The following is a 12,611-nucleotide window of genomic DNA, read 5'->3' on the forward strand; positions in this document are numbered from 1 at the left end:
GAAATGTGTTTTCTCTGGGACAAAGCAACATTTAAAGAGAATAATCGATGGTGGGTCGTAAAAAAAAAAATCAAAGTACTCAATAGATTAGTGAGGCGTAATTTGTAAAGTTCACCTTAATTTAAGATGGGTGTGGAAATTAAGATCTGCCATGGCTACTGCAGAAACGCTAAAAAGAAAAGTCTTAGATCAATGATTAGGTGCCAGTCTTTTGATTGGCTCCAATGCTTTTCAGTTTTCAGCAAACCTTTTACATATAAACTAATCCCACAGATCGACCCTTAATGGTCTTATCTGTCTACCAAAATGCTTACAGCAAGCATATTATTCTACGAATATAAGCTAAAGGGTCTAAAGTCCCTGTCTCATGCACAACTTGAAGAAAGAAAAAAGATAAAAGGTCATGCCGCTTGCTTTGGTGGGAAGTGATGGAGTTGGTGGTGATGGGAAGTGATACGCTGATTGTGGAGATGTTGCTGTTGGTTGTGATAATTACATTCAACCCCATTACCATTGTTGGTCTCTGAAGCTTTTACCATCTCAGACAACCCCTTGGAAGGGGTTCGGGTTAGCTCCAGCAACGACTCCCTCACATGATCCGCTTGAACCATCTCACTGTCTTTCTTCTACACCAATTACAACTTTAGTTGGGTCAAAATAGCCATATATATATAAAGCAAGGTGCATGTCTTGTTTTAAGATAAATTACCTCTACTTTAAACACATTTGAAACAAGGCCTCTGAAGCTGTTAACATTTGCGTTTGTTACTTCCAACCCCAATGAATCCAAAGCCTCCATTAATCTAACAAACCCGCCTGGTTTGTGCTCACTAAACACTTTAACAAAAAACTGGTTTCCATCGATTTGAGCAACTTCAACTTGTACCTATACACTTTCCATCTTTCTTAATTAGAAATTATATAAAACCCCATGAAATTGTCACATGAATAAAAGACAAGAACATATATGTATTTGTTATTACCTCCATCTGCTGTGTCTTGTCTGCACAAGTGTCCACTTCTTGATTTTGTGCCCTTGAGACGCTGCCATTACCTCCAACAGGAAAGCCATTTGGTCCCTTGTCATGTTCAGGGTTAAAATACACAGGGATTTGATCATTTTGTAAGAAAATCTCAGATTGGAACTTTTTGTGGACTCCGTTCATTCCTGTTTTCTTAGCACCATTATCGTTATCTGAATGTTCTTCAAGCTCATCTTGGAGTTCTTTCTTTTGGTTTTCCAGTTCCTTCACAAACTCAATCGCATCTCCAAGGATTGAAGCTCTATCCAACTGAAAAATATACAATGTCACAACATATATATATATATCGGTCTAAGGCTACTTAAGACAGTGATTGATAGTCAAGTACCTTAGAGATTTTGGGAACCAGAGATCGAAGGGAATAAAGTCTTTCATTAAGCTTCTTCCTTCTTTTCCTCTCTGCAACAAGGTTTTTAGACTGCCCTTTGGACCCTGCCCTCCGTTGGTACCTTGCATCATCTTCATCATCATTCTGATCACTACAATCCGAAATCGAATCAGACCGTCCATTCTCTTGTTTTATAGAGTCCTTCTCATTCCCTTGGATAACCATTGATTCATTGGTCACCATGGAATTCAATGGATCCATCTCTTGAAGTCCATTATCCACGGAAGACTTAAGTGGGTTAACAACTTTGTCCGAAAGGAACACCTCATGAGACCCTTCAACACATACATCCATATTCTTCCTGTTTTTATCGTCTGAAAGATAATGGTACTGCTGCAGGGTGTTGGTTGATCGAATTTGATCAATGGAGATGTCGTAAGGTAGGTTTAGAGTTTCGAGTGTTGTCGTCAATGGTGGCTGGAAATGATTGATGATGGGATCCTTTCGGTCATTCTCATTGCTTAAATGAGTCTTTGCTTGAAATTCATTCAATGCTTGCGCGTTTAGAGCAGTGAAATGTGTATCCATGCAACTTGAATTCATCATTGAGCTTTGCTCTAATGAGATGTTGCACAGTGTCACAATATAATCCATCACATTTTGATCTTCACAAACCTGTTTTGAAACATTAAAAGAATTGACTCCAATCATAGCAACCAATAAAATTACTATATATATACACACACACATACTTGTTTGGCAACAAAAAGTTCAATTAATCCTTCTGCAACTGGAATCAAAATCCTAGTTCCAACTATTTCCTGCAAAAAAAGGGTAGTAAGAAGATATATCAAACAGCTTAACAATGAGGGGCTTGAAGGTGTATCAATATACTAACCTCTAAAACATTGGGATCAGAGTTATTGGAGAAGTTGAACCATTTGGGTTGGTTTGATATCAAGGCTTGTGCATGACTTCTGTTTACAATCTCTCAAAGCAGCAGTATAAACTCATCAAAAACACAAATGAACCAAGAAGGAGGAGGAAAGAGGGAGAGGCACTATAAGGTACTAAATAATATACCCAGAATCAAGGGGCATGCAAGAAGGAAGTTGGGCAAGCAGTTCACAGGATCTGGTTTTTGGATGCTGAAACATCACATCCCTGCATGGGAGGACTGTTGTCACTGGGAATTGAAGCTCTCCACTACTTTCTATACTTTCAGCTCCACCACAACAACAATCCACCCACTCCAGAAACCTGACCAAATATCCATTAACATTGGTATATGAATATATATATATTATCACCACATGCACGCAGCTGTTTATGATTTGAACTCAAACCTTTGATCATCACTGAGTTTCCAGAGAACACAATAATCCCATCCTTTAGGACCCACCACCTGCCTTAGTCTTTCCATGAGGTTTTGAAAGATGTTCATCCTAATGACCTTCAATGAAATTCAGAAAATGCATGCAATTTCCTTAAAAATAACAAAAACCAGACACTTTTTTGTCTTAATACATAACTGACAAATCAATTAATTACCAAAGAGGGAGAGAAAGAGAGAGTCCAAAGAGAAACCTGGTATATTCCAAAATCGAAATGCTTGCTTCTCTTGACTGAATGAAATAGGAAAACCAACAAACGAACAATGGCAGACAAAACACAAAACAAAACCAAAGATGCATACAAGGTTGAGTTGATAGCAATGGTTAACTGCATCATCATGCGATTCAAAGATACACTTACCTCATCCTTAAAACCCCAACTCCATTTTCTAAAAAGAAAGAAGAAAATCTTAAAACCCAATAATGGAGAAACTTTCAAAGTTTTAATGAACCCCTTGCCAGTGTTTTCATTATTTTTATATGTAGAAAGAAAGCCTGTTTAGTTTTTGTTATTTGGTAGGTGAAATGCAGTGCTTGCATGAGAAAGAAGTTCAAACTTATATATGGGTATATAAAATAAAGTAAAGAAATTGAGATATATTGAAGGAGCAAATATTGCATGAGCTAAGATTACGTATAAAACTTTAACTAACTGCTTTATATAAGTTGTTGAAATATGGCTTATGTGTTACTGATTGTCTCGTGTCTCAACTACTCTGCTGCTTTGGCTTTCCAAGTAAAGAAAGACGAAAGTTAAAGCTATATACATTCAGGCAGTTGCGTTCTGATTTGCCCAATATATCCCAAGAGCCTGGTTGTTCCCCATTTGGAGGAATTTATTAACTGTCCTTATTCATAATTACAAAAGATTTTATATTTTTGGTGAGTAAAGGCCAGCCCAAAGCTGGATCATAGTGATTACATGCAGTCATCTGGCAGAACAGGCATAGTTGAGACTACGGCTTCATCAAAGATGCTAATAGAAAACAATTTAATTAAGAATTTCATTGCACTCTTTCTTTTCCCTAAAAACTACAATAAAAACCAACCAAATCATGGTGGAAGGACAAATCAATTAGAGTTTTCATAGGTGATGGAAGCTATTCTTTTTATAATTTTTTATAGGTGTTATATTGCTTGTATGAAAATGGTAAAATTTTGGGTTTTTTTATTATTATAATTTTTCATATACTTTTAATTTGTTTTTATAATATTTTGTAATTTTTAATATATTTATAGTTTTTAAATAGTTTTTGTAATTTGTTATATTTTTCATAATTCTATATAATTTTATTTTTTTGTAATTTTCTATAATATTTAAATAAATTTCAAGAGAAAATGCTATTTTTGCTCCATGTGGCACAGTCTTGGCATGACACATGATATAAGACGGCAAATGTTAAAGTTACGGTCAAAGAGCTTAATTGATGGGAATTCTGCAACAACCCATACCCGACTTGACTGCCGGGTCCGAGCTACGAAATGTCACATTCGTTATTGAAGCAATTGTGATCACATTTGCAAATCAATTAAACAAATTATGCATGCGATCATGTTCAATACATAATCACAAGATGTTATTTAATCATATCTGAGATTAAAATGAGCTTATGAAAGCTCTTTCGATAATCTGAGGCCATTTGAAGACTAAAGTGTAAATTTTTCAAAGTTTATTGAATTGGAGTAGCGACCATGAAAGGATCATGTTACGACATCAAGGGTAAAAGCTCAGCATCGCGATTTCAATAGTGCAATGTTGCTATTCTGGAAACAGGAGGCTGACATCACGACTTCAGCAGGGGATGTTGCAATGTGGAAAGCTGATGTCGCGACATCAATAGATTAGTGTTGAGACATGAAAGGCAGACTCCTTCAATATTTGTACCATTTAACTCAACCAACCAATTTACAAATCTCATTTGGTCTTTAAACCTCAAAATGCAATTCAACTTACACATGTATTTAATTACATAGCTTAAACAATTTAGCATTTTACTATTTATATGTAATGTGTCAGACTATTCATATGCTTGAACTAAAAATTGACATTTACAAATTCCCAGTTCCAAAATGACCATTTTCATTATAAATCGACTCAAACCTTAGGTACATGTCATATATTTAAAACATAAAGAATTATACTGTTAGAGATTGTGTGACCCAAATCTCGTCACTTGTTGAAGAATAAATACAATGGCAAAATAATGGGATCTGTGGGGGTAAGAGGCCAAAACTCCATATAAAACTACACTTCTTCTATTTGACATTAATTAGAATAGGGTTTTTCAACATTTAAATAGATGTAGTCGAAACTCCTATTGTATTATTCAGTTTTCAACATAGTGAATTTTCTCCTCCTCTGCCCGTGGTTTTTCTTGAAAGGGTTTTTCACGTAAAATTTGTGTGTTCTTAAAATTTTTTTCTTATTGCTTTACGATCATTCTACTGCCATTATCGACTTTAATTATAACAAATTGGTATCAAAGCTTTTCGGGTTGCTTGTTTCAATCACGATAATGACGATAATGAAGTATGACATTTCGCTGTTAGATCGCAACACCAAATTCGCGTTGTGATAGGTAAAGATGCAGACAGTTATTGCACAGATGGATTTGAAGGATGCCCTACTAGGGTTAGCTAAGATGCTTTAGAGAAGAAGCATAAAGATCAAAAGGCTTTAACAAAATAACATTTGCATCTACTGAATGATATTCTACAAGACGTGCTGAAGGAGAAAACCGCCGCTATATTATGGGCAAAGCTGGAGTAGCTATGCGTGTTAAAATCCCTAACTAGCAAGTTGCATCTAAAGTAGAGTATTTATTCTCATTGTTTGGAAGAAGGTACATTTTTAGTCGAACACTTAACCGTGTTTAAAGAAATCATCTCAGGCTTAGAAGCTATGGAGATTCAGTATGATGAAAAGGATTTAAGGTTAATTCTGATTGTTTATTGCCTCATTCACATTCAACCTTTAGAGATACAATTTTGTATAGTTGTGAATCTCTCACAATTAATGAAGTCTATGATTCCTTAGCCTTGTATGACAAGATAAAGCATCTTGTGGCTGGATCCAAGTCTCAGGGAGAAGTTCTCATTGTTCGTGGGAGATAAGAACGAAATACTGGTTATAATCGTGGGAAGACTCAGGAACGAAATCCTCGTAGTAAATCTAAAAGTCGATTGAGATCTTCAAACAAAGAAAAATCTTGTAATTTTTGCAAAAGAAAGGGAACATTAAGTCTGAATGTTATAAGTTACAGAACAAGATCAAAATGGAGGTAGCGAATCAAAAAGAAAAACAACCAAAACAATCCGGTGAAGCTAATGTAGTAGAAGACTAAAACGATGGTGAACTCCTAGTTGCTTCTATTGACAACTCTAAAGTAAACGATGAGTGGATCTTCGATTTTGGTTGCATCTTCCATATGAGTCTTAATCGGGATTTGTTTCAATATATGAAACAAATTCTAAATATGTTTTTCTGATGGGAAATAATGCTTCATGTGGAATCATAGGTATTGACATGATAAAAAATAAGATGTTTGATGAAATTGTCAAAACACTTAGTGACATTTGAAATGTACCAAAGTTAAAGAGAAATTTGATTTCATTAAGTGCTTTTGATTCAAAAGGGTACAAACACACAACTGAAAGTGGGGTTCTAAAGATTAGCAAGAATTCCCTCGTGATGAAAGGGCAGAGAAAGACTGCAAAGTTATATGTTTTTTAGGGTTCAACTGTTATTGGTGATGCAGTCATCACTTCTTCTTCTTTGTTAGATGATGGTGTTACTAAAATTTGGCATATGCATCTAGGGCATATGAGTAAGAGTGGCATGACAAAATTAACCAAAAGAGGACTTTTTAATGGATAAGGAATTAGAAAACTGAAGTTTTGTGAGCACTGCATTATTGAGAAGAAAAATAGAGTTCGATCCACTAGAAGAATCCATAACATGAAGAGAACGCTGGATTATGTTCATTCTGATCTTTGGGGACCATTTAGAGTGCCTTCGAGGGTTGGCGCTAATTATATGCCAACGATCATTGACAATTTTTCTAGAAAAGTTTGGGTATTCTTCCTGAAGCAGAAAAGTGATGTGTTTTCCACATTTAAGGCTTGGAAGACTATGATTGAGAAGCAGACAGGAAAATAGATATAAGACCTCCGTATAAATAATGGCTTGGAATTCTATTATGATGAGTTTAATGAATTGTGCAAATCAGAAGGGATAGTGAGATACTTGACAGTTCGCCATATTTCATAAAAAAAACAACATTGCAGAATGAATGAATAGAAAAATCATGGAAAAGGTTCAATGTATTGTCGAATGCTTGTTTACCGAAGTCATTTTAGGCTGAAGCGACCTTTACTGCATGTTTTCTGATTAATTAGTGTAACAGCCCGTTTTTAGTGAAATCAGAACAGTGGTTTCGGGACCACAAAAATAAAGTTGAAAAATTTATTTTATTTTTATTTTATGGTCTACAGTATGATAAAATACCGTATAAAAATTTTGTTAAGAAAATTTATCTTTTACATACTTAATTTGATAAAAAAAGACTAAATTGTTTAAAGTGCAAATGTTGTATTCTAATAGTTAAAGGTATTAAATAGCTATAGAATTTTAAATTCAATGTCCTTATATAGTAATTAGCCATTAAGGTTGTTAGTGGATAAGCATGGATTTGTCATCATTGGAATTTTAATGAATTGTTAAGGTTAATTTTAGGAATTAGTAATTAAAGTTATAATAAATTAAATAAAAAAAACTATTATCATCACCTTCCACCAAAAAAAAAAAAATCTAGCCATGGAAACTTGAAATTTAGGCAAGCTTATTTTGGTCAATTAGGTATACATTTTTGTCCCGTTTTTTACTATTTCTATGTTTTTGAGATCGTTGTAGCTTAATCTAGCTAGCTAAGGAATTAATTTTCAAAATTGTTAAAGTATTAGGGTTTTGCTATTGATGAACATGCTTGAGTTTTGAAGTTTGATGATAGAAAATGAATGGTTTTTGTTAGATAAACAATTTTTGTAAAGATATTTTTGGTGAAATTATCAATTAGTGACTAAATTAAAAAATGTGATAAATTTATGGTAAAATTTGTGAATTTTGTGAAATATATGGGTTGTTGTTAATATGTATAAAAATTGGCTAGGCTTGAGTAAGGATTAAATTGCATGAATTTCATTTTTTGAGCTTAGGGACTAAATTACAAAGGAATTAAAAGTATAGGGCAAAATGGTAATTTTGTCAAAATTCCATGTTGGATTAAATTGAATGAGAATTATATTGAAATGAGTTAAATTTATTCGTGCAGATCCTGTCAGACCTTGTACAGAGTTAGATTGAGGTAAAAAGAAAATATCAGATTAGTCGCCTCCGTATCTACGTACACTCGTCGAGGTTAGTTCGTGTAATTAAATTATATATTTATATGTTTTAAATTGAATTATATGTATGTGTTTGGTATATTTTGATGTGTATATATGTGGCCTTATCATATTTGATGTGTGTTTGATATGGTAGAATGAAAGAAAGTAAAATGTGGTTTGAATATGCATATATGTATTTAGTCATTTAGGTGAGTTTGGATACTTGGTTGACATGTTTTTAAGTTGTCATTTAAGGTGCCGAAGGGAATATTGGTTGTATGTGGTGATATTTCATGATTAAGACTTGATTTTGGATTGTTTTGAATGCCTTGTTATGGCTTGTTGATGTGCAAAAATGTTAAGTTAGGTTGGTGTCAAATTGGGTGAGAAATGTGGCTTCAAATTATTTTCGTCCACACTGGCAGAGACACAGGAGTGTGCCTCAGCCGTGTGTGACACACAGCCAGGTGACACGACTGTGTGCCCCCTGTATCTTCTTTAGAATGCAAGTTAGTGTGCTCACACGGCCTAGCACTCGGGCGTGTGGCTTGGCCGTGTGACCCAAGTTAGTGAGTTACACAGACATGACCGTGTTTCCCTATTTCGAATGTCCACACGGCCTAAGATACGGGCGTGTCTCTTGGCTATGTGAGTCACACAGCCTAGCCACACGACCATGTGACCCCTGCAGCTTTGAAAAATTTTAATGTTTTCTGAAAAATTCTTTAAGTATACGATTTAGTCCCGACTTGTTTCTAACGCATATTTTGGGCCTTGAGGGCTCGTATAAGGGACAATATGTACAATTTTGATTGGTTTTTGACATGAATGCTACATGATATGAAATGTTTGCATTTTCTATCTGTTCAATTTGTAAACTCCGGTAATTCTTCATAACCCTGTTCCAAGAACAGATTCAGGTTAGGGGTGTTACAATTAGTCTCCATCGTAGCCATTGAGAAAAAGACTCCACAAGAGGTATGATTTGGTACTCCTACTGATTATTTTGATTTGAAGATTTTTTGGGTGTCCTACGTATCCTCATATTGATAATGGTAAATTGGAACCTAGATCTATTTAGTGTGTTTTCTTGGACATAAGGTTGGTGTTAAAGGGTATAAGTTATGGTGTCCTAAAAATAGAAAAGTTGTGATTAGCAGAGATGTTATTTTTTATGAAACTGCTATGCTACTTAACTTATCTCTTAAAGAATCTTTCGATAAACACCAGCAGAAATTAAACACACATGTGAAGTAGGTAGAGCTTCAGATTGATCAAGGATCTACAATAGAGTCTACTACTCAAGTTAGTACAAAAAATCAGAGTAGAGTTGCTTTTTCACCATAGTGATCATCATAATATTCTATTGCCAAAAATAGGCCTAGAAAAGAAATTAAACCTCCAACAAGGTTCACCGCGGCTGATTTAGTTGCTTATGCTTTAAATGTGGCTAAAGATATAGATGCAAAGCAAGAGCTATCTACTTATTCCGAGGTAGTTAGATGTGAAGATTCAAGAAAGTGGATGATTGTCATGTAAGAAGAGATGAAATCACTACAAAAGAACAGAACGTGAGACCTAATGAAACTTCCTAAGGGTAAAAAGGTTGTTCATTGTAAATAGGTGTTCAAGAAGAAATAAGAGACTCCAAGCTTGAAGAACCCAAGTATAAAATAAGGCTGGTTGCAAAAGGTTACAATCAGGTTCCAGGTGTAGACTTCATAGATATGTTTTCTCCAATTCTTAAGCATAGTTCTATTCAAGCCTTGCTTGGTATTGTGGCCATGTATAATTTAGAGCTTGAGTAGTTATATGTGAAAACAACATTCTTACAGGGAGAACTTGAGGAAGATATTTACATACAACAACCCGAGGGCTTTATAGTTTCAAAAAAAGAGGACTATGTTTGCTTGCTAAAAAAGTTCCTTTATGGCCTGAAACAGTCACCTAGGTAGTGATACAAGAGGTTTGATTCATTTATGACTACTCATGATTTCAAAAGAAGCAGTTTTGACAGTTGTATTTATTTTAAGAAATATTGTGATGGATCATTTGTATATCTACTCCTTTATGTTGATGACATGTTGATAACAACCAAAGATAAATGAGAGATAAGAAAGGTCAAAGCCTAGCTTAGTAAAGAATTTGAGATGAAATATTTGGGAGCAACAAAGGAGATACTCGATATGGAGATTCCCAGAGATAAAAAAGCATGTAAATTGCATATAAGTTAGAAATGGTATATTGAGAAACTTCTTTGTAGGTTCAATATGCAGAGTGTTAAGCCTGTTAGTACTCCATTAACAGCCCACTTCAGGCTTTCATTGGCTTTTTCTTCGCAATTAGATGATGAGATTGACTACATGTAACTTGTTCCATATTCTAGTGTGGTGGGATCTCTCATCCATGCTATGGTTTGCTCACGTCCAAGTTTATCATATACAGTTAGTTGAAACATGGTAAATCCCGGCAAAGAACATTGGAAAGCAGTTTAGTGGATTTTTAGATACTTACAAGGTACTACTGATGTTTGCTTACAATTTGGAAAAACTAGAGATAGAGTCATTGGGTATGTTGATTCTAATTTTGCTAAATACTTTGACAAAAGAAGGTCACTCATAAGGTATATCTTTACTATTGGGGGTTGCGCCATCAACTAGAAAGCCACTTTGGAGACTTTAGTTACTTTGTCTGCTACTGAAGCTGAGTACATGACGATTATTGAGACTTGTAAAGAAGCTATTTGGTTAAAGTGACTCTTTGGTGAATTCAGTAAAGACCTTTTGATCAATACAATGTTTTGTGATAGCCAGAGTTCCATATTCCTTATGAAGGATCAAATGTTTCATGAGAGAACGAAGCACATTGATGTTTGGTATCATTTTGTGTGTGATATTATTGCTCGTGGTGATATCGTTGTGAGAAAAGTTAATACTTATGATAATCCTGCGAATATGAAGACTAAGTCACTTCCTATAACCAAGTTTGAGTATTGCTTAGATTTGGTTAGTGCTTATTGTTAAAGAATACCTCTTTAGGGGTTCTGTGGAAGAGGTGAAGAACTTTTTTGTTGAGAATTCGTGTTAAGGTGGAGATTGTTAGAGATTGTGTGACTCAAATCCCGTCACTTGTTGAAGAAATAAATATAGTGACAAAATAAGGGGATCTATGGAGGTGAGAGGCCGAAACTCCTTATAGAACTACACTTATTCTATTTGACATTGATTAGAATAGGGTTTTTCAACCTATAAATAAATTGTAGCACCCAAAACCCAGCCCAGAAGTTATGGCCAGATCCGGCATGCCACATCAAAAACGTTAAAATTTTTTTTTCCATTCTAAGTCCAGAAAATCATACTTGATGTTCAAAAGATTAATTCATTAAGGGTTAAAGTGAATGGAAGCTGTGCACCAGGTAGGAAACCGGAAAAGAGGTGGTGAGTCCATCGGACTGCTTAAGTACCAAGCTCCCTTCAGATTCAATCCTAGACATGCATACCGCCATTGCCACACCTTAACGTCATGGATATTTCTAGGAAACCGATTTTTGATTAAGTCATTTTTAGGAAAAGTGATTAATTTTGGAAAATACTTTCATTGCGGAAGCTTTGCTTGTTGTCGTATTATTTTGAAATCAATTGTTGTTTTTGAAAACGTGCCCTAAAGCTATCCAATTTCAACAGTTAAAATAAGTAATACTTATCTTAGTAATACATATTAAAACCATCAAAAATAATTAAGCAGCCTTATTACATTTAAAAACCTAAAACTTCAAACGTAAATAAAAGGATGTCCAGTTCACCAGAAGAAAATCAAACTTTCAGAACGGGTGGCCACTCCGAATTCCCTCACAGCTCCAAGCCCACTATGGTTGGGGATTTCCTGCGTGGATGAAAATAAAAGGGGTGAGTTTGGGGAAACTCAGTGTGTAAATTAACCCAACCATAGCCTATATCAGCTCAAACCACAGAAATAGAATAAGTTGGCCTTAGCCCAGAACAGAATTCAGAATAAAGCCCATAGGCCCATAGCAGAACAGAACATATATTACATGTTTATGTAGAAACCCAACCATATCCAACCGTATACACCCCCATACCAACCTTACACCGTGTGGGGAGACAACTCGACCCACCCAACCGCTACACACCACAGAATTTGCAGCATGGCTGCCAAAACAGATAATGTGACAGAGTCACCAGATACAGATAATCGTAGCAGAGCCACCAGAACAGATATATGTTGCAGAGCCACCAGATCAGATATTTGTGGCAGAGCCACCAGATCAGATATTTGTGGCATAGCCACCAGAACGCTTCCTCCATAATATAACCCATGTCCCCATGCAACAGATATATAATCATGGCATACATCATACAGAATCAGATCGTCATGATTTTCAGTCAAAATTAACCCTAGGGGTATAACGGTAATTTTGCACCTAGGGGTATAACAGTAATT

The 12,611-nt window shown here is 35.2% G+C and overlaps 1 protein-coding gene across 7 annotated transcripts; it reads right to left on the minus strand.

Annotated features, from left to right (window-relative positions):
* Positions 1-184: 184 nt before the first annotated feature.
* On the minus strand, positions 185-3,284 carry LOC107932461 (transcription factor ABORTED MICROSPORES). Of its 7 annotated transcripts, none has more exons than XM_041082574.1 (10): positions 3,127-3,264; positions 2,959-2,996; positions 2,718-2,816; positions 2,455-2,631; positions 2,270-2,348; positions 2,124-2,192; positions 1,372-2,046; positions 984-1,292; positions 710-886; positions 185-626 (listed from the first exon to the last, which is right to left on the minus strand). In XM_041082574.1, exons 3-10 carry the CDS (start codon positions 2,813-2,815, stop codon positions 402-404), a joined length of 1,809 nt encoding a protein of 602 aa, XP_040938508.1. In that variant the 5' UTR covers position 2,816; positions 2,959-2,996; positions 3,127-3,264; the 3' UTR covers positions 185-401. The 7 variants fall into 7 exon arrangements, with proteins under 7 accessions (XP_040938508.1, XP_040938505.1, XP_040938504.1 ...); XM_041082571.1 differs by having other exon boundaries at positions 2,718-2,824; positions 3,127-3,240; XM_041082570.1 differs by having other exon boundaries at positions 2,959-3,284.
* Between the last annotated feature and the right edge of the window lie 9,327 nt (positions 3,285-12,611).

The sequence above is a fragment of the Gossypium hirsutum genome, chromosome A12 (genome assembly GCF_007990345.1).
Source record: "Gossypium hirsutum isolate 1008001.06 chromosome A12, Gossypium_hirsutum_v2.1, whole genome shotgun sequence".
Taxonomy (NCBI): Eukaryota; Viridiplantae; Streptophyta; class Magnoliopsida; order Malvales; family Malvaceae; genus Gossypium; species Gossypium hirsutum.

Coding starts and splice junctions, on each gene's coding strand:
- LOC107932461 (XM_041082573.1), bottom strand. CDS start 3,105: ATGATGATGCAGTTAACCATTGCTATCAACTCAACCTTGTATGCATCT. Junction 2,047..2,123: donor AACTTTTTGTTGCCAAACAA/GTATGTGTGTGT, acceptor GTTTCAAAACAG/GTTTGTGAAGATCAAAATGT. Junction 627..709: donor CAAATGTGTTTAAAGTAGAG/GTAATTTATCTT, acceptor TAATTGGTGTAG/AAGAAAGACAGTGAGATGGT.